General features: G+C 38.3%; 1 protein-coding gene across 3 annotated transcripts in view; it reads right to left on the minus strand.

Moving 5' to 3' along the window:
• ANKRD12 (ankyrin repeat domain 12) overlaps positions 1–22,803 on the minus strand; it is a 56,312-nt gene that overhangs the window by 716 nt on the left and 32,793 nt on the right. Inside the window, exons 4-12 of one of the 3 annotated variants that reach the window (XR_001553436.2) lie at positions 22,256–22,402; positions 21,015–21,215; positions 17,402–17,544; positions 16,629–16,776; positions 9,777–14,428; positions 5,108–5,206; positions 4,132–4,275; positions 1,821–1,916; positions 1,146–1,395 (exon numbers count right to left, since the gene is read on the minus strand). Coding sequence is in view for 2 of the 3 variants with exons in the window: in XM_015855254.2 (XP_015710740.1) it covers positions 1,210–1,395; positions 1,821–1,916; positions 4,132–4,275; positions 5,108–5,206; positions 9,777–14,428; positions 16,629–16,776; positions 17,402–17,544; positions 21,015–21,215; positions 22,256–22,402 (5,816 nt within the window). In the remaining variant the exon portion in view is untranslated. Of the gene's footprint in view, positions 1–57; positions 1,396–1,820; positions 1,917–4,131; positions 4,276–5,107; positions 5,207–9,776; positions 14,429–16,628; positions 16,777–17,401; positions 17,545–21,014; positions 21,216–22,255; positions 22,403–22,803 lie in introns of those variants that run through there. The other 2 variants (XM_015855254.2, XM_015855253.2) reach the window with 2 other exon arrangements.

Below are 22,803 nucleotides of genomic sequence, written 5' to 3' on the forward strand. Positions count from 1 at the left end.
CACTGGAGTGGGGAGATTTCTTGACAGCGCCAAATGTTACAACATGAACAAATTGCAGCCAGGAACATGACCAATAAAATTTATTAAACATTGTATTTACAACTATTTACATATCCTTCCATAGATTAATATTAAAATAGACAATATACAATTTAAGAATTTTCATTCAAAGGCATTTTGTTGGAAAATATAGGCTCTATTACGAGACCACCACAGAAGAGAAAAAAAGTTGTTGCTTGTGTTGTTTTTTTGTTTTTTTTTTTTTTCTTTGTTTGCTTGGTTTTTGTCTTACACAAAAATATTCTGGGCATAGTAAGTCATAGGTATGGCATTACAACAGCAGACTAACATGAAACATGGCTCTGTAAATGCTACAGTTGTTGGGGTTTCGGTTACTGAAGTCGAGGAGCTGGGGGCTCTGTGAAGCATGCAATACAGAACGGTTCCGTTTCAACTCTTTCACAGCGATGGCGATGAAACAAGCAGCTAAATCAAACACGTGCCATAGGAAAAGAATTGCCAACCAGGAACACACCACACTTAATAAAAACGACAACTTTGGTCCAATGAAACATTAGACAAAAACAGTTTTACAGTTAAAATATCTATTTTGTACAGGTCTGAACATTAATTACAAGACTATTTACATTTGCACAATATGTATAAAATAAATTATTTAAAAATGAAGACAATATTACATCTTTTTCCAAAAAGAAAAAAACTGTACAGCAATTTACAAAATACAATAAGGTTAATAGAATTATTTTCCTCCAAGTCTGATTTTTCTTCTACAGACTTTTCACCCTATTTTCCCCTCCCGCTGTGGGAGTCTGGCTGTTACCCAAGTTCCATAACGCAAATCCTCCTAGTAGATTTTAGGTATCATTTTGTTTTGGTGGCTGTTTTTGTTACTAACAGCTGCCAGCGCTGTTAACTCGCCACGTTTTATCATCCCTGTCAGCAATGAGCCCTGAAGCCAATTTTGAAATACAGGTAATGCTATTTGCTGGGAAACTGACTTCAAAACAAGCATCCATCTCTGCGCTGTGAACAACACGCCACGTTCTTCTGAATAATAACTGAGAAAGGCAGTATTCTACATTAAGTGTTCATTAATAAAGTGTTCTGTCTTAAAAGCAAAATACCTTTGTGAATCACCGCACCTCAGCCTCTAGCTGCTCAAAGGCAAGAGCCAGTAGGTACTGCTTGTCATATCGGTGTCAATTCAAAGTCGTCGTTAACATCAACAAGAGGAACGTAGAACTCCTGAATTTCATAAATGCTGATGGATTTGTATGTAGCAGGATCAAGTTCTTGTAGTTTAAGCTGCCACTCCAGTCTTTGTACTGCATTTAAAGCTGCTGCTTCGTGCTGTTGCCTCATCAAAAGGCATGTCTGTTTTGGAATGTAGAAAGAAGTTATTTCAATACCTGAGAAAACACTACATCACCAGCTTCACAACAGAAAAGACATCTATCAGCCTCTTTGGTGGTAACAGCAATAGCCCCCCCAACTCCCTATTGAAATAATTAGATTATTTAATTACAAAAGTTGTTTTTTGTTTTGTTTTTGTTTTTAATATGAGCAGATCTTTCTTCATGTTGCCTTCACAACATGGAATCACAGAATCATTTGAGTTGGAAGGGACCTTTAAAGGTCGTCTAGTCCAACCCCCCTGCAACGCACAGGGATATCTGCAATAACTTGTGGTACTGCAAACAGATGTGCTTATTCACATATTAATTCATGTTTACTCCTGCCATCTTTGCAGTGACACCAGAGGCGCTGTTTCCCCTAAAGACAGAGACCAAGAAGAATACCTTTAATTTGTCAAACTTATCATCGACGTCCTGTAACCATGACATAAACTGCCGCGCGTTGAACCGATCCCTCACTGATGTTTTGCTGTCATCGGCCTGCAAGAACAACCACCAATGAACCAAACAAAGAAATAACACCTGGAAGTTATTTGATAATTCATATCAGATGTGCCTTAAAACACAAAAACATACTTTGTGGCACTTCTATAAACAGTGCTTCAGATGGAAAACTAAACTCCAAGTCAATGTATCGAGGTACATGTGAGCATATGTCTTGCTCTTCCTTTTCTCTCAGCCAGCTGCTCTCTAGAATTGGTTGTTCCCAGATTCCCTCAGGCTAAAGCTATTTGCCGTCCTCTACTTTTAAAACTGGAGTAGGAGGCTTCAAGATTTATGCCTTAAAATCTTAATCAGCACAAGGCAGAGCTTCCACAACGTGCTCTTTTTGTTTCTGTTAAAACTCAGTAACGAATCAAACCAGCATCCCTGCAGAGAAAAAGTAAAACACTCATCAAGGCAACCTCGAGCAGTCTGAGTTAACTGGCCACACAAGTATTCAAAAGCAATTTCAACAGAAATTACCACTAAAATCTGCAAAAGGGATTTTAAAAAGCAAGAAGGCAGATCTGACTCGTCCTGACCAATTCAATCCATTAGTATTTTTGGAAAAGCTACTTAATGAGCCCAGAATATCACATTTGCCCATTGTGAGAAACTAATTCTGTATAGATTCTGCATAGCCAGAACACGTCCATGTCATACTTCAATAACCAGCACTAAAGCCACCCCTTTTGCACGCTGCAGGAACGCATTACTGCAACAGGGAGAAAGAACGGGGGGGAATAACCTGCAGACGCTGAGGTCTCTAGAAAACAGCTGGCTGAGATTTCAGATATTCCCCAGAGGAAATCTGAATAGAAGGAGCCCTCAGCAACACATGTTTTGTGACCCTGAACTGCAGGTGTTTTGCTGGGCTGTAACCAGCCTGCTCGCCTGAAATAGGGGCCTTTTTCTTCCCCATCTCTGCTCTGCTGTGTATGACCACAGGGGATGGTTCTTAAGGTCTGTGTGACATTAGCAGCTATAAAGGAGAGCCTTGAAACACCAAGAAATCCCTCAGAAGCAGTTCTGAGAGGGTCATTTTCAAAATAAACCACATTTCTGCTTACAAACCTTTGCCAGCTATTTGCTCAAGTAAAAGAAAACTGAAATCAGGAATGTTTCTTCACCACAGAACATGATTAAGAGGTAGCGAGAGGTAAGGACAGGCATTTTAATACTACTACTGCAGTGTACAAAAATGGCCAAAACTGGTGAAAGAAAAATCACCTCTCCTCCCATAAAGATCCCTTTTGTTTTGCAGAATTCAAACATGAAAATCAACTTCTTCAAAATCAACTGCAAAATGATAACTACAAAAAAATGCAGATCCACCCTGAAGTTCTTAAGAGCCTCCAAAAAGGGACAAAATAAACCCAAGGACACACTAAACTTCAGAACCAATAATATTTTGCCAGTTAACAAAAGAGCAAATCTCTTTTGAAGATGTTGACTTAAAAATTTGGCAGTACAAAGCTTTAAATGGGCAAAAAACACAGTCTTCATAAAACTGGTATTTCCTACTGAGTTGCTTTGTTCTGTGTGGGTCTTTAAAGGTAGGGAAATAGTAATGGCACAGGTAGAGGAAACACTGGGGGCTGTAATTAACACATGAAGAGTTACAGCACTAAAGCAGAATTCCACATACATCTGACACGTAGGTGTTTCTTTGTAAAATGCTCAGCTATGTATCAAAATGTTTAGTACAGCTGTAATAACAAATTTCTTCCTTGTGTGAAATGCTCCTCAATTACCAAAACAGGTTCTGAGTGGTTTCTACTCCTCTTAGTAAACCTGTTCACAAAATACTGATGCCATGAAATCTTCCTTTTAGAGACATGGCTACAGGAAACTTCAGAGTGACAGCCCACAAATGACACATTAAAAATATACTCTGTTTGATTTCATGAAAAACAACAGAGTCCTGGTTTTATCTTTCACATTATTTGTGGAGATGAAGGAAAAGCAGTCAGGGTACAAAACATAAAACCAGTGTAAGTACCTGTGTCCTTTTGTTATTGCGCTCCTAACGTGGTGTGCAACATTGAGCAAAATGAGGCCTAAGCAAAATAACAATCTACGATGCACAGAACCTTAATCTCAAGCAAATCAATGATGATTTTGGTATGGGGATGGAATTCTCTCCAAACACTCATTTTAAGTCAGACTAGAAAGGTATGTTGGTCTGAAGCTCTGAAATGCACCTCTTTACCTGAGCATCCAGGGGCACGTTGTAAACCTCGGCATCCAGCAGAACAGTGCAGGCACTGAATGGTAGTGTTTGATTAGCTAGAGTTCTTGCTGCTCGGTAATGAACGCGGAGGACTTCTTGCTCATTGGAAACAATAAGCTTTTCCTAATTTAAAACAGATAATTTATCAAATATATCAATGTATAAGCATTTCAGTTTGATTCATAAAAACACCTGTGCATATAAACTCACTGAGGGCTTCCTGTAGTTAATGGGGACCTACAGTGAGCAGGGAGTGTGATAATAGGACAAGAAGTAATGGCTTTAAGCTAAAAAAGGGTAGATTTAGGTTAAATATTTGGAGTAAACTTGTCACTGTTAGGGTGGCAAGATGCTGAAACAGGTCACCCAGAGAAGGTGTAGACACCCCATCCACAGAAGTGTTCAAGGCTGGACAGGGCTCTATGTGACCTGGTCTAGTATGAGGTGTTCCTTCCCATGGCACGATGACTGGAGCTAGATGATCTTTAAGGTCCTTTCCAACCCAAACCATTCTATGATTTTAACTACCTGTCTCCTACTGATACAGTATTTATAGTTGCTTAAGTTCTTTCAATTCAGATGCTTTGGTTCTGAGGTTGCTGACACTTTGCCTAACCTTCAGAACTAGAGTCTACAGCTTTCTCCCCATGCTGCTGCCCCTACAAAAAAAAATCTAAGCCACATCTTAGAGCAATTAAGAAGAAAAAGCTGCTGTCTTACTGGCACAAGTATTCAGTTTAAAGTCATATTACATAATACTGAATTTATTGTTGCCTTTTTTTTCCTTTCTCTCTATTTTTTTCACATTTACAAGCCTTTCCAATTCAGAAGTTTAGTTCAAAGGCAGTTTAGTTCTAAAACACCGTTCAACTGAGCAAAGAACTGCCTGTTCAATGAGAAATAAAAATCTGAGATTGAGAAATAATAAAAAAAAAACAAACAACTTCACTCTTACCCTTTCAATACTGTGCTGCAAACGTAGTTTCATCCTTACAACCTCCTGTTGTTTAAATAGTTCCTTAAGTGGGTCTGACAGCGAGGGAGGAGGTGTGATCTATGGAAGAAGCGTTATAAATAGTATAATGAATATGACTTTAACGTATGTTTAACATTGCCTGAATGATCTGAGCATTTATTTAAGAAAAAGAAGGGCGGGATCCTAGGGAAAAATAGGAGTTTTGCACACCATTTTAATTATATGACTTTAAACCACTTGCAATGTTAAATTTTAACGTTTCTTTACCACAAAGTTTATAAACTTGCCTGCTCACAATGGCATTTCAAACTGTTAATGCTTTTAACCAGTCACTGCCAACATAGCGCAGCTATTCTATAAAAGGTTTATGCGTTAGAAGATACAACTTGCTCCCAGTTTCATAAAGCACGGCAAACCCCACGCTGACTGCAATAACCTGCCTCAGCTGTAGTCGATTTCAGTATGTTTAAGTTCAGTCTGAGGTATTTTGCAGCCTAGATTTGCCATGAAACTTTGTTTTCACGACAAACTACCTTGCTGTTATCTCACTTCTTCAGTAAAATAAGACGGTTGTAATTACACCAAGCTTTTATGTAGCTAATATTACTAAAAGTGAATTGATCGTTCAGAAAACTCAGTGCTTTGGCTAACAGAGAAACACGCGGCTTAAGCAACATAAGCTCTCTGCCTATAGAGTTATCCAGAAATAGAGATTTGTTTCAAGCAGCAGGTGGCAGCCTAAAACTGTAAATCAAAATGTATTTTAGTTGAGCTCTTGCTGACTGAGATTTCTTTTGAAGAACTCCCAGTACTGATTAACCATGCCTTAATTCTGTTTCAAAACAGAATTTAGTTTCTTGCCTTCAGGAATTCAGTGTATGTTCTAGAGATCCAGCCATGCTAGAAGAAACAACCCTGCACTGAGACTAGTTGAGGCCTTCCAGCAAGGGCTGAACCCCAAAATACTTCAGAGCTACTCTCTGCAAACACTATTAGCAGTATGAAAAGCAACAGAAAGTTCTTCTGACCTCAGACATTATTACAGCCTCTGTATAAATCTATAAACTTGACTTTACTAAGTCCTATTGCTGTCTTCAAAAACATTAAACTAAAAACAGGACTGAATTTGTTTACTGCAGTTTTTCTCTCTTCTTGGAAAGACTGGAAGAGCCTCAGCTACCCAGCTCTGCAAAGTGAATCCCAGCAGTCTGACACCCAGTCGCTGACAATAGGAGGACACGGGGAAATGGTTTTAAGTTAAAAGGGGGAAGATTTAGGTTGGATGTTAGGGGGAAATTCTTCACTAGGAGAGTGGTTAGGCCCTGGAACAGGCTGCCCAGGGAGGTTGTGGATGCCCCGTCCTTGGAGGTGTTCAAGGCCAGGTTGGACGGGGCCCTGGGCAACCTGATCTAGTAAATGTGTATGTCTGGTGGCCCTGCCAGGCAGGGGGGTTGGAACTACATGATCCTTGAGGTCCCCTCCAACCCGGGTCATTCTGTGATTCTGTGTGTGATTCTGTGATTCTGTGTGTGATTCTGTGATTCTGTGTGACACCACCTACTGGAAATCCCAGAGTGGGGACCAATGCTGGATTTGGACAAAAGAAATAACCTTCGTAGCCTGAAGAGAAACTGAAGTAAAAGGCTTTGAGGGAAACAGAGGGATGAGTCTCACTCATCACTGAGTCACAGAGACTGTTAGGAATGAGTCAACAAAGAACGTGTAGGGAAAAGATGAACCTGTATGCTGGAAACACAAGAACAGAGCACGGAACTGGACGCCACAAGGAAAAAATGGCCTCAGTTTCCTGTACAACCAGAGCAAGTTATCAAACAAGTTTCTTAAGGGGTTGAGGCTCCATACAGGACATGAGTGGACAGGTGACCTCTGCCTTCTCATGTGTACTCTAATCCTGAGCAAATTACCAAGAAAAATTCAGTGGTGTCCAGCCTTTCAACTCTCTGCTCCACCGCATGAGGAGGCAGCCTCCTGAACACCTTTGTTTGGTAATAGCTATGGATCAAGACATATCTGCAACATCTCCAGCATGTGAAAATCAATTACAAGTTCCCTGCATGTTTGCCATCCTTTGGATCAACTAGAATACCAACCCTTCAAGCTGTAAACCTGTAATTCTCATTTGTGACTGTTACAAGAGCACTCACTCAGATTCACACAGACACAACATTTCCATGAGTCCCTCTTGCTGTCCAAATCAACTGCCTTATATTCACACTGGCAAAGGGAAGCCACAATCCATATGCAACTATCACTACTGCAACCTCAGGTGATATGGGTCATATGTTAAAGTATATAAACAGAGTAGTGAAATAAAATCAAACCTGAAAGCACCATCTCCTGTTTCCCACCTACAGGATGTTTGAGGTTCATCTGACAAACAGCAGCTTATCATTAAAATCTCAATGCAAAGAACAGCACGTTACATGAACTACTCTGAGTCTCAGAGATACACATTTCCTTCTTGTAGACATTCACACTGTGATACAGTAATAACTTAAGAACAAATATCTACCTTCCTACCCATGGGTGAAGCAAAAATCAGCTTAACAGAGAATCATTAAAGAACTGCTTAAGGAAAAACATAAAAGCAATCCCAATAGAAAGGTCATTTTATCATTGCACATTACATTATGCATCGAGTCACTTGCACTCAAATGACTTAAAACTGTGAGGGGTGGCTGATGTGCCAGAAGGTTCATTGCTGCTATCCAAAGGGAGAGGCTGGAGAAACAGACCGGCAGAAACCTCATGAAATTCAGCAAGGAAAAGTGCAGAGTCCTACACCTAATGGTGTCCTGGGCTACATGAGGGCAAGTGCTGCCAGCTTTACTAATTTACTAATAGGGCCACATTTGGAGTACGGGGTACAGTTCTGGGTTACCCAGTTCAGGAGGGATGTGGACATTCTAGAGTCAGTTGTACAATGGTCATGATGATGATGAAGAGACTGGAGCATCTCCGCTATGAGGAAAGGCTGAGAAAGATGGAGCTATTCAGCCTGGAGAAGAAACAGCTAAGGGGAATCTCAGCAATACTTGCAGGGAGGGTGCAGAGAGGACAGAGCTACGCTCTTACCAGTGCTGCCCAGCGCCAGTGCATGGGGGTGTATGTAGTGGGAAAAAATGAGAGGAAAGAGCTTCCACAGTAACAACAACTACCTCTGGAATGAAGCAAGCACAGATTTTAAAATACACTTTTATACGTTAAATTTGTGCTCATTGCTTAATCAAACAGAATCTTCAGCTCTACTGGAAAAAAGCTGTACTGCTTCTCAAGTAGGAGGAAGGTATCTTCAGTCAATCAATGGAGTAGCGAGTCCATTCAGAAGTACAGAGATCAAAGACAGGGCGCTTAGAGAGTGATTTCACATGCACAAAGAGTTCAGCTTAACAGGCATTTCTGCTATCAAGGGATTACGATATTCTCCCTACTCCTCCTAAATATGGACTTCTCCTTAACGTGACATATCGTAAGTAATGTACATACAATCAAATACTATTGAATTCTGACATTATCAAGCTACTGTATGTCAGCCAAACAACTGCTTTAGGTAATCAAGTACATGATCTCACACTACTTCAGCTATTAAGTGTATTGACTGAAACCATTCAAACAGGTTCAAGCTCTTTTTACCTCAGAACTAGACAAGGCTAACTCTTGTGGTGCCCAACCAATTAAAGTACATGAGATAAAAACCAGAAAACCACCTTCTATTCCCAGGAGCAACAATACTTCAAGGTGTCTAGCAAAAAAACAAACAACAACCCAATGCACAATGTCTTGGGTCTTCTCCTTCTCCCCCACCTAGAACAACAAGCACAGATGTGCAGAGGAACAAATGAAGGAGCTATTCAAGTGCTACCCTGATTGCTCAGACTTCAAAACAGAGGCCAGCAGTAAACAAATTACACACTTTGAGGTGTACTGCCACAGTAAAGAGTGATATTAACTGCACTTCATCCAATTCTGTGCTATAGTGCACAGAGGGCTCCCAAATAACAGGAATATGCCCAGCAGTACTATAGAGAGCTTAGAACTAAACAAGTGTCCCCAAACTACAGATGGTCTTCAGCAGAAAGGACTTCACATTAAGTAAAACTCAGAACATTCTAAATTGATGGACGACAACAGCTGGGACACAGCATATTATATTCACCACTTTGGTGAGTATTAAGGAGAGACTGCAACAGCTAGCAGGCACTGCTCCTGCTTAAAACATTAGTAATAGACTTAATATCTCAAAGCACTGTGCTTCCACCACTCTCCAAATAAAACGGCTTTGAATAATTAGCTTTAACCACACTATTGCTGGTAGAAATTTGGAGAAGCTCTAACAGCTCCTTCAGTTTTAAAAGGGTGGGCATTATAGTAGCAAACACTTTGAAATATTTGTGTGTCTTCTACAGGTTTTATACATGGTTTGTCTTGTAATGATTTTGACACCATTGCTTCTATGTCCATCAAATGGTGCTTTTAAACACGGCGTTACTAGTGAGCGTTAATTTGACATATTTCAACTTAAGTTCTGGTATTCAGAAGCAAGTTTGGAAGAATATGAAAGTCACAAAAACAAACAAAAAATCTGCATCTTTTCTCGAACGGCTCATTTAAAGAACATGTTACTTACAGTTGGAATGCATATCTTGCTCAAGGGATTGCCATCCAGCAGATACGACCCGTTGAAGGTCACATATTCGTCATAATACTGAGGTGCCTGAGGAATAACGCTGCACAGTAATTTACGCTTCTCTTCTATTTTTTTCCGAATGTGCAAGTATTCAAAATACGGATTTGCTCTCTCAGAACAGTATGGCTGGATCTCTTCCAGTTTCAAAGAATCAACGACAGCTGCCAGTGACTGCTGGGTTTTCTCTTTAGCTTGCAGTAAAGAAGGGTTCACTTGCACAGGCTGAGGTACACGAGACACCTTTCTTTTACGTGGATGATGTACCTGACCATCATCATCTTCAGTTAATCTAATCCTTCCTTTCATAGATGCTAACAATTCTGACTCCTTTTCTAATGTCTGCATGCAGCCAACAGGATTCTGCTTTCCTTGGTTTGCCAGCACATTTGCTCTATTTCTTGTGATTCTTTGAGGTACTTCTTGCTGTTCCATCTTCTGATCCTCAGCAATTTCTTCTTCTAGTTTAACTAGTTGACTGTATTTATGCACCTCTTCTTGTATAATCTCTTGTGAACTACTTTCTGAATTAGATAAAGAGTACTGCGGTGCTTCATCTGTCAACACATCCTCTCTGTCGGCAGCGCAGGGCTTTTTATTAGATGAATCGTTCATAATTCCCTTTGACATTGCTGAACGTAGATCGCAAAGATCAGTGTCAGTTTTACTGTTAACAACATGCACTGAAATCATATTTTCTTGCTGGTCTTTTTCATTTCTGATGTTTGAAGTATCCACTGTGCTACCATCCACTTCAATCTGAGTATTCTTGCAAACAAGTTTATTGAACACATATGAATTTACATTTAATTGTGAACTGCTATCAGATTCAGGAATATCTTTTTCTAGCAACACCACAGGTAAATCATTCATCCTTTCACAGGCCTGTGAAATATCCTTCACAGAGCTCTCAGAATATACAGCATGGGGTGCATCAGCCTTCTTAATGTTGGCAGGGATGAAAACATTTTCTGTCTCTCTGGTGCTACTAACATCTGTACTGAAGGCAGAACTTACAGTCTGAACCAGATTTTGTTGTACAGGTGATGAATCTTGATTGCTAATGCCTGGTAAAGAAATGTGTTTAGATCCATCTGGAAGTGGCTGGATGGGTAAGGAACAAGGTGACTGCAAAGGCAAAAACGATGCAGATTCTTGAGAACTGGAATTTCCCTTGATCTCAATAGGCTGAGGCAAATATTCAGCTACTTTTTGCTCTTTTAATGCCCTGTTTTCAGAATTATGCACTGCTACAAAATTATTAGTATCTTGCTCTGATACATCATAACCTGAGCTGCTACACTCGCTGTTTATTGAATTAAGTCTGTCAAAAGGCACATCCCAATGTTTGGTTTGCTGAGTCACTCCACTTTGACTACATGCTTCTAAATGAATATTGCATTCTCCTGATGGACTCATCTGAGCGCTGTTTTTAATGGTACTTGTACCCATTGTTACCTGCTTGTTGCTAACAGCTCCAGCTGGAGATGTCTGCAAACCAGAAAAACTGCTTTGGATATCTCTTTCAACCATGCTACACGGCAGTTCTGGTTTAGGAGAAGTGCTGGGATAAGTCTGAACAGACATCTGAGCATTCTGGCTGTTTTCCTCTGATATTCGAGGCGGTTTGCTATGTTCAGAAACAGAAGCAGGCATACTGCATCTTCGAACCTCTACAACAGGTCTACACTCACTTAAAACCAGTTTGAAGTCTTCAAAAGATGCTGATCTGATGTATGCTGGTGGAAGCCTGTTTGAAAAAGGTGGCTTCATCCGATCAGGCAGTTCGACAACACCCTCAGGCTCTCTTTCATGAAGGGCTGGTGATTTGGCAGTTGGCAAAAATGGTGACTGTGAGAAAGACATCTGGGAATCAGCACCTTCTAGCACAAAATCTGAGTCATATTCCATTGCAGGTCTTGGAGTAGTTACTGTGGTATGGCAGGAATCCTCAGAACTTGCAACTGAAATGATGGACACAGATCTGGAGCTCAGACCCATCTTTTCACCTTCTGATTTGGGGGATTTATTTGCATTATCCAAAACCAATAAAGACTTTATAACATTTACATTCCTCGTATCTACCGATTGAGATCTACTACTCGTAGCTTCTTTCTGCTGTTTCTCCTTCATGCAAAAATCTGGCAACTCTGAGCTTTTTGAACGAGTAAGTTCTTTGTTTTTCACTTCAGGTATTGACTGTCTCTGTTTCTCTTTTCCCTTGCTCAGTTCTAAGCAAGTGCGATTTCGTAAACGCTCCTTCTCTTTCTGTTTTATTTTTTCTTTGTGTTTTCTATGCCACTGCTCAATTTCCAGATCTTTGAGGCTAAGCATTCTTTCAAAACTAGTTTGCATCAAATCATCATTGACTAATCTTTTTTCTTTAGGTCGAGCATCCTTTGGTGCGGGAGATGTTTTAGGCTTAAGTTTCTCATGTTCGAGTTTTAGTTTAAGTAAACTACTTTGATGCTGTTTATGTTTGTCTCTCTCTTTGTATCTGTCTATATCTTTATCCTTTTTATCCTTCTCTCTACCATCTGGAGTTTTCAAGAAATCATCTTTTTGCTTTTCTTTCATAGATGTCAGTTTGTCATGCATTGATTTGTTACTGTCCGTAATGTTGCATCTTCTTTCTTCTTGCACGTGTTTTGAGTTCACCGCTGTTGAAGTCTCTTTGTCTTTGGATTTGTCTCTTCTTTCAGGTTCCTTTTCCTTGTCTTTTGTTCTACTCTTTTCTGACTTAGTATTTTCAGATTCTTTTTCAGACTGTTTGACTTTCCTTTCAATGCAGTGTTTTTCTTTGCTGTCAGACAAATGTCTGTCTTTATCAACCTTTTCTCTGTCATGCTTCTTTTCCATCTTTTCTTTATTTTTTTCTTTTTCATCAAGTTTCTTAAGAGTACCTGCGTTTTTTATTTTATCATTTTCCTTATGGCATCTTTCAGATTGCTGGAAATTGGTCTTTTCCTTTACTTTCTCTATATTTTCATTTACTTCTGCTTTCTCTGTCTTACATTCGTGTTTTATTTTTTTCTCCTTTTCGCCACTTTTTCTCTCCATCTTTTCAGCATCTTTTTCTTTGCCTGAGGATCGTTTTTCTTTATTTTCCTTTAAGTTCTTTTCATGCTTTTCAGAATCTGTTTCTTTTTCTATTAAGTGCATGCTGATTACCTCATCTTTAACACTTAAGCAGAACAATTCCATTTCTTTATCCGCGAGTATAGTTTCTTTTTCTTCCTTCGAATCTTTCAGTTTTTCATCCTTAAGGAACTTCTCGTTTTCTTTTTTGTTCTTCTCTCTCTCCTCTCTCGCATTTCTCTCCTTGTGGAACTGTCTCTCCTTAGCCAACCTGTCCTCTTTTGCCACAGCTTTTTCCAACTTTGATTTTCTGTCTGAAGGAAGAGCTTCATGGTCTACATTTACCAGCGTATCCTCACTTTCATCACTTTTGAAAAAATTTTCTTTCCAAAATTCTCTGTCAAACTCAATACTTCTTTGGGACTCTTTAATATTATGTTTATGTTTTTCCTTTTCCCCATCCTGTTCCTTCCTGTCCTTATCTTTTTCCCTTTCTTTGTGCTTTAATTTATGCTTTTTAAGTGCTTTACCTTCCTTGTCAATCTTTCTCAGAGTATACTCTGAATTCTCAAACGCTGGGCTACTGTCTTCATCTTTAGTTTTAGGGCTCGATTTTTCACCAAATTCTAACTGAAAATCTTTCTGATGATGCTTGCTTTTTTCTTTATGCTTACAAGATTTGCCACTAGAGCTTTCTACGAGATACTCAGAATCCACACTGTGATCGCACCGAACTAATTCAGGCTGTAACGTTATTTCAGAGCCTCCTGGTGATAAGCAAGTCTTGGTGTTTTCTTGCTTTAATGCTGTTGCTTGCTTTTCACTTAATCCACAGGGATGCTTAGGAGATTTGCCAGCAGCAATATGAAACAGTTGTAAAGAAGAATCATCTTTTTGGCTGAAAGACTTCTTAAATGTTTCTTCATCTCTAGTTTTATCTAAAGAATCTAACCCAGAAGCAGCTATATTTGTTACTCTAGCATTTTCTTTTTCTTGTTTTAATTCTTGATTCTCTTTGTTTTTACTTTGATTTTTCACTTTCTTTTTAACTTTGCCTTTTTGTTTGTGTTCATTTGTAACAACACATTCTTTCTTCGCTCTTACATCAGAACTTGAGGTCTCTGAAACAGAGCAAGGAGAGACTACCTTCTTGTCCTGGAGTATTTCTTCATCTGAGCTTTCGGAACTTGAATACAAAACTCTAGATGGCTTCTGTTTCTTGCTTTTCAGTGATTTTGAAAAGGTAACTTTTTCTTGTTTCACAAATAAGCTGCTCTTTTCAACTTCTGTTTCATCCTCTTTCTTTACATCTTTTCTAAGAATATGTCTGTCATCAATCATTTTCTTCATTTCATCTTCATCATCATCTTTGAACTCATATTCATCAAGTGCAGGTGGATGTGGTGCCTTACTGTGAACAATCTGCTTGCTGCCGTTGGCTACAGAGTCTTTTTCCACTTCTGAATCCGCATTCCCCTCTACACTGGAAGGATTTACAGATGGAGCTTCTTCAGAATCTACATGGAAAAAAACAGAAATCAGGCGAACGTCAAAGGAACATTCTCTCTTGTTAAGTTCAGGACAAAACTGGCAAACTCACAGAAAATACCAAATAACAGAATATAATTAGGAATGTGGGCTATTCACAAAAGCGAGCAGCACTACTTTAGTCTCCACCGCATAACAGGTTGCCCTGACAGAAGCTAAACCAAACAAATACAAGGATTTCATAACGTACAATTCCTACCAATATACTCAAATATCTTTAAACATACATTCTTAAATCCATTAACACTCGTTGCATGCAGCAAGATTCTTAGTTTTTATAAATTGGGATTATGAATTTTTCAAAATAACTGCAAACAATTAAGATTGACACAGATGATATGAAAATTTAGGCAACAGAAGTCATGTCAGGCTTTGAATTCATGAGCTCCTGTACACTTTATAAAAACATTACCCTTCCTTTAATCTTCAATTGCATCCATAACATGTTTACCACATAAGGGCCATTAAACAAGACATCAGTTATGCTGCTATACAGCTATAAAGAAAAATCCTCGAAACACATTTCACACATGTTCTCTCTAGAATTAAGCTTTTTAAGAAAAATCAAAAGTGAAACCAACTATCTCCTCACAATTTACAGGTGTCACTCAGGTGCATAAGCATATGGATTACCATTTATATCCCAATCTAATAGAAGTAACACTCTTCAAGCTTAGTAAACCTTGTCTATAATGTGTGGTACCTGCATAGCCTATTTCTCAAGGGTGTCTTTCTGCTGATGGTGAATTTCTGTAGGAATTCATCAACTTTTATGCTTTCCAACATCTAAATCATGTTCTCCTCCACATGAACTGTTTAGTCAAAGTACCTCGTTTCAACAGTAGGTGAGCTTTAATTCTTAAAAGACAAAGAGCTGCTACTGTACAGAAATTCTCCTATGAATTTTAAGCACCTGATGTAGACAGTCTGAAGTCTGCTACTGCTGCTTTAATTCACTGCAACTGGTCTCTAGGATGTAAGTGCACCGTGTGAAGCAAGTATGCTGTAATGAGAGTCCTGATTTGCAAGTTCAAAACTGCAAGCTGAACTTGCAGTTCAAGCTGAACTTGAATTCAGTTGAATTGTTCAACTGAACAATGGAAATCTCTCAGCTGTTGGTGAAGTTGGATTTTACACAACATATGTAGCATTATCACCACTTGATCATGACAAAACTAGTACTAAAAAATCTTTCAGAAATATTTCTGGATGTACTGTTCCCTCCAAATAAGATTCTTCTAACTTAAGTCTTTCCAGCTGAATCTATCATTTTGTTCATCATTTTCTTAAAGGAAGAGAATCACAACATCAATAAAACAGAACTCAGGAGCTCCCATTATCTTCTGCATTATCTGCAGCATTCAGAACATGTCACTTGTTTGTGCTATCAGTTTTTTATTCCCTCTGTTTTTTATTTATCTCTGTTATGTACATGGCATCATCTGCTCAACTATAATCAATCCTTGCAGCTTGACTGTGCCCTTCCCTTCACCTTTTCCTATAAGGTGGCTGCTGCTTCTCCTTTCCCTGTCCTTCTTTACTTTGTTCTAAACAGTATTTTCCCATTTCAAACACATCAGACAGCTTACTTGTTCCTCATGAATGACAAAAGGTAAAGCAGTGGGAGTACAGGAGATAGATCACCTCTACTCTTAATCCTGACTCCTCAGGAAGCTGCAGAGAAAGTTCTGCTCCTCCATGGACAGTAACTTGTTTACTGAGCAAGCATTACCAAGTTCTGCACATGTGAAACTCTTGCTCCCAGTTCCTCTACTGAGGAATATCCCCAAAGTGGCCTTGGAGATATTCTTCCCAAGAAGACCTCTTGAAAACATCTTTGTACTCCAAATAAGTAACTTAATAAGTAAAACTAATAAATACAGTGTTATCTCATATTTTTCTCCAATAAAATCATACTAAGGTAGAGTTGATTAGGAGGGTGGAAAGAGATTAATGGAGAGAAAAAAAAGCAAATACATTTCGGATAATTCAATTCAATTCAATATAAAGATTTGAAAATTAGTTCTAAAAGTAGAAAACAATCTTAAAAATTGCACTTGCTAACTGCAGCAAGTCTTCCTAACTAACACTATACAAAAGCTTAAAACCATCAAATTTCAGATTAATTGAATCACTTCAGGAAGTATGCAGTGAAATGGCTACTGTTACCTGAGCAACTGTCCTCATCATCAGAGATAGGTACCTCCCTTTTCAGCAGCATTTCCAGCTCTTCAGTTTCAGCTACATCAACAGGCCTCTCTCCGTGCTTATTGGCCTGAAATGGATTTCCACCATGTCGAAGCAACAACTTCACAATCTGCAGCATTAAAGAAAGGAACCTTTAGGTTTTCCAAAAGTATTAATTCACCAACATAAAAACCCTCCATTGGACATGAAAGGTGAATAACATGTAACTCAATTCCAAACTTCTATCTGTAAAGTTGGTAACACAAAATAACAACTAAAATGCAAAGACCAAATATCCATAATCTGCTCGTTAGAAGAGCTAATGGAGAAGATTAAAGAAAGTTGTCCATAATTATATGGATACAGAAACATCAGAAACACATGTCCTACATTCCTGTATGAATTGAAATAAAATATATTTCTTTAAACCCTCCGTATATGGTTTGGAGATGTTTTACTACTGAGAACTCAACATGATATAAATCTCTCAAAAATCATTAAGATACCTATTTTAAAAGTAAAAGTTAAATTTAAAGCATTTTAAAAAGCAGATACTGGTAGAGAATAGCTCACTATACAGTTATGATGAAAGCAGGATGGAAAAGAAAACCAAAAAAAAGCTTTAAGATGTCCCCAAAACAGCAGAAACAGTATCACAAAACCCCACAGGACCAGTCAGTATAGTTAGGACTTGTTCTAATGATTGAGCATTTCAAACCACTTAATTGCTTCCCTTACTCTCACAGCACACTCACATTTCTATGCCCACTACTAGCAGAATCATGAAGTGGCGTATCATCATCCAAACCCTGTGTGTTCACGTCAGCTCCTGCTGCAATCAGGACTTTAGCAACATCATAGTAACCAACATTACAAGCTTCATGCAGTGGTGTCCAACCTATAATAAAGAGTGGTAAACATAAGTTGGAAATTTAGGGGTTAGTTTGGTTTTGCTTTCTCGTGCACTACAAAACTCTACATGCTTGAAACACTTCAAATTATACTCAGAATAGTTCAGGAAAGGGTAACACCATCCATCTAGTGAGCACATGCTTTAGCAACTCCAGCCCTCACAATTAACTATACAATTTTATTTCCATATCAATAATCTTAAATTTAGGTGCTTCTCATTTTCTGCAGCAGACCTCAGCCGAAGATGACAAATCTGTATTTTCTACACTCCATACCTCAATCTCCTCTCCCCTACTTGATTTCTCCCATTTCATTGATACTCTGAGCTTCCAGGCTGTTCTTCAGTATCTTTTCAAAGTCTGATTCTGGAAGGGGATTCCAGTTCCACTTTATAACATAGCCAGTGCAAGCCTGGAAGAGTTTATTCACTTCAGCTCTGCATTTTGCAAGCAATGGTCTCATACCTCTGTTCAGAAACTCGTGATTTATCTACTCCTTCATTAAGGAAATTCCTCATCTACATCTCTCACTCAACTTCTGACATTATACTTAATAAAAAATAAAAATAAAACCAACCACCAACCAAACAACAAAAGAAAATCAACCACCACCAACAAATAATGCTTCTAACTTATTCTGTAGTAAAACACATATTCTTGAACTTCAAAAACTATTTTTTTTCCATCACCACTTGGCTCGTTCACTTCTAGCACTGCCTGGCTGCAACCTTTTTCTTTCCATTTTCTTGACATTTGCCTTTTTTCCACTCATCCACAACAAAAACACTATCCTGCTCCCCATCTTTTGATGTCTGTCTTCTTCCTCCTAACAATGACATACTTAATTCTCTCCACAGTTCATACTTCTCAATGTTTTACTGCTTTGCCTTTCAATCCTATCAAAATATCTCACTAGTCAACACTGGTGGTCTCTGAGGCTCTCTCTTAACATCTGTTTCCTTTACTCCTGTTCTCACACAGCAGTACTGTTCTGGCAAATACTCCATGAGCAGGGTACTTCCTCCATTACTAATTCATTTTCTCCTCCTTTAGTTCCACCAACTTCTTAGGTAAAAAACTCTTAATTCTCTAAACTTCACTGCACCCTAAATTCTTATTTTTCTCCACTAATGACTCACTCCTCAAATATTCTCCTTCTTCTTGACTTCTTCCTTTACACAGGAATTTGAAGCTCAGCCACCTTTTCTACTCACATTGGATTACGAATGGATATGATATCACTTGATCTATTCCTATGATTCCTCGATCTATTCTATTACCCATCTGTATCTATTCCAGTGCTCTGAATCAAACTCCTCAATGACTTGCTCCCAACTGATTTCCAGAACAAGCTCTCTAGTGTTCTCATCTTTTCACCGACTTCTAAAATTAGTTTTATGTCTGTACAGGGTCTGTCTGGAATGAAGTTATAAAGTTAACTGATAGCAGCCCATACGGTGCTGTGCTTTGCATTTGTGGGTAAACAATGTTGGTTATACACCAGTTGTTTGACTACTGCTGACCAGTACTTGCAGTATTAAGGCTTTCTCTTTCTTTTGCCCTTCTCCCCCAGATAAATAAACTGGAAGTGGGTAAGAAACTGGGAGGGGACACAGCCAAGACAGCTGACCCAACTGGACAAAAGAAATATTCTGTATTTATGAAGTAATGGACAGCAATAAAAACCTCAACAAAAGGAGTAAGAAATTGGGGATATTTGAGGTTATAGCAGTTGTCATCCAAAGCAACCATTGTATATGATGAGGACCAGATTCTCAGGATGTTGTAGGACTGCACAAAGTAGTGAAGGAATTCCTTTTTCCTTCGCTTGCACTTGCAGCTTTTGCTCTTCCTATTAAACTGTTTTTCCTACTGATCTTCTTCTTGATTCAAGATGCTTTTTCCACATCTTTCTCCATTGTTCAGTGAGAAAAGGGCAGTGAGAAAGTGGCAGGGTGGGCATCAGGCAGTTGGTCAAGGTTAACACATGACATCTCCTTTGGAACTGTTTCTATTCTCCTTGTGATTCTATGGGTCTGCCTTCTGAATATCCTCATCTCCCCCCTCAGCTTCTCCAAAGACCTCACTGGATTCTGCTTCTGCTTCCTTTCTCTTTCTCTACAAAGCAGTCCTGGGCAGCCTCATCTTGAAATACCAATTCAGTTACCCCAAGAAATCACTGATCTATTTCTTAACTACAATCAGAACTTCAGTCCATCTCAATAACATCTTCTCTTGATGTTAGCTAATCATACCACATCATTCTTAAATTCACTGAGACCTGCGACTTCAACTCATCTCATCATTCCCACAGAATATAGCTCTCGTAAGAACCATTCAGACTTGCAATCTGAGCATCCATAGCAGGCTGCTTCATAGATTCAGTCAAAATTCTCATCCAAACTTTCATTACATTTTTGCTTCCATTATGCAATGACTATAAAAACTCTGAACTGGTTATTCTGCTAGCTCTGCCAGTTAACAATACCAACAAGTACTCTCAGTACTTTCTTTATTCCCTTGGGATGCCATGAACTTTGTCAAATTCTCTTCAAGCTTCATATTGTGAGCACAGCCTTTTTGAAAAAAAATGCAACAAAACGACCAAAGACATTGCTCTTTTTCTTGTTTCCCTATCTTCCCACAATTCACTTACCCCTACTGTGAATGTAAAAAAACCCAAACCCAATGCTTAATGGCTAATGATGAGAAGCAGGCAGTTCATAATGTGCACTTACCATTTCTATTTATTTTAGGAGTTGTCCTTGCATTTAAGAGAACAGCATCTACTGAATCTTACCTTTTATAGACGCCTCCTAGATCCCACCTCCACAATAACCCTCATATCTCACCCAAACCTACATCCCCTGATTTATCCTTCTCCTTTACTGTTTCACCCCTCCTAACCTCAACCCGCTTCAAAGCTATAAATCTCTATCCAATATCTCAGCTGCTTCTTACATCCATTCATACTGTTCAAGGTAAAACAGCAAGTACTTATCTCAGTACTTGTCTTTGTATCTGACCAATCAACAGCTGGCAATTAGTGAACTCTAACTACAGATGACAACCGTAATCTACCCCACATTGGTTCTGCTTTGGTGCATAATAGCTGTTCCAGTAAGACAACATATATTATAATGCTACTGTTAGCCTTTGCTTGTCTTCACACGTTCTATAATCCCATTACTAGTTACAGAATTCCCTTCTTCAAAATTCAGCAAGCACGCACACATTCTTATACGGAAAGGTCCAACCCACAACTGAAATTTCCACATATTAATACACCACACCAGTAAGATACTATATAGTAGCATCCAAGTATCACCACTGCGAACAGAAAAAAATAAACTGAAACTTTTTTTCATTTGCATACAGCATGTCAACTTAAACCTCTGTTAATAACTTCAGCAGTAATTTTGAATTTGTACAGGTAGGCAAACATATATCAACTTACCTGCAAAATCTTTCACATTCACATTTGCACCTAAACTGATAAGCTCCTTAACTTGTTTAACATCCCCTCTAATTGCTGCCATATGTAAAGGAGTTTCCCCTCGTTCATTTCTCTTGTTAACTTTGTCTTTTTGTCTTGAAGAGGAGCTTGCAGTTTTCTTTTGTGCTGGTGTTGTTTGCAGAGGATGATTTAGGTTGGAATCTACAAAATAAGTTTTTAAACCGTCATTTATACTCACTTAACAGTATTTTTGCTTCATTTTAATGCTTGTATTTGAAGATGATAATTACTAGCGAATAATTTGGGATGTGATTGACACTTCATATGTATCAACACAATGGATACTTGCAATGTGAAAAAGGATGCCTTGCAAAGTTTTTCTGTTTTAAATATAGGTTTCAAGAACAGATGAATCCTATCCAAACTAGGAAAGTTCACATACTCTGGCTTAATTTATTTTTCTAAAGCAAGACAAAACATCACCAGTATTTTATATACAAACAGAATTTCCCAGCATGAGAGAAAAAAGAATATGCCTTTGTCCCCTGCAGTATTCCAGAAGAGCCTTATAAAGATACCTCCTCTTGCCATGAAACCATCTTGCTCTTCTCTACATATAAACAGTTTTAAATGCAGTGGAACACAGCTACTTGGCTCTTTTTAAAAAAAAAAAATCTCACTTTTAAATGCAGATTTTGTAAAAACACCTGTACAATATCATCATACATAAAGATTTATTATTATTATTATTATTATTATTATTATTATTATTATTATTATTATTATTATTATTATTATTATTATTATTTAATATATACAACTGAACCACGGATAGTCTGAAATTCCAAGTCAAAAAACAAAGCATCTTCCTCCACCATTAAATCCTAAGGGGATTATTCAGCTTCCTCCCAAATGAAAACAGAAGTAGATATCATTTCAGTTTAAATAAATGTATGGTACAGTATCCAGGTAAATAATCAAAGAAGGAAAACTGATTTTCATCTTCTACAGATATCATAATGCGAACAATTACACACAACAAATACAGAAGGTCAGGAATTTTTTTTTTTTTTTACCAGATTACTCTTCTACAGAAGACAAAGTTTTACCAGAATTAATAATAATTCAAAAGTCTTCCAATAAAAAATCAAGCATTGTAGAAAAACTGCTGGGTTCATAGTATTCTAATGGGGTCAGAATTAAACAAAGAGAAAGAAGAAGTGTTAGCTTTGTAGGATCACCTGGACTGTTGTCTCTTGCTGTCATCTGCATAAGAAGTGCCATCTGTTTGCGCTCTGACAGAGGATAACCAAAAAGAATGCTAACAGGTGTTGATTTCTTATTTCCAGCATCCTTCTTCACTTTCTTTTTCTCCGGACCTTCCTTCTCTGGAAATATTAATGTTAAAAGAGTCAAACTGCTGTTAATCTATAACATATGCCTAGAAATAAAACCATCCTTTCAATGTATGCAAATTGGAGACTGATGACAGTTGATAAAAAGTAGAAACTATATCTCTAAACTGTTGCATTTGCATTGAATTTTTTTTTGCCTGTCGTACCAGGATAAAAAGTTAACAGCTTAAAAGAAGGAAGGAATAAAGAAAATTATAAAAGCTGAAAAACCTGTTTCACAACAGTAAGACTTAGTCACGATTCCAATTTTCAGAGAATCATGTCAGATACTTAAAAAAACATTTAAGATCAACTAGTACCTACAGATTCTCACTGATCTCCAGATCAGTTAAGCATGCTCTGAAATCAGACAACTTTTTAATAGCCTAACAAAT

This window comes from Coturnix japonica, chromosome 2 (assembly GCF_001577835.2).
Source record: "Coturnix japonica isolate 7356 chromosome 2, Coturnix japonica 2.1, whole genome shotgun sequence".
In the NCBI taxonomy this organism is placed as follows: Eukaryota; Metazoa; Chordata; class Aves; order Galliformes; family Phasianidae; genus Coturnix; species Coturnix japonica.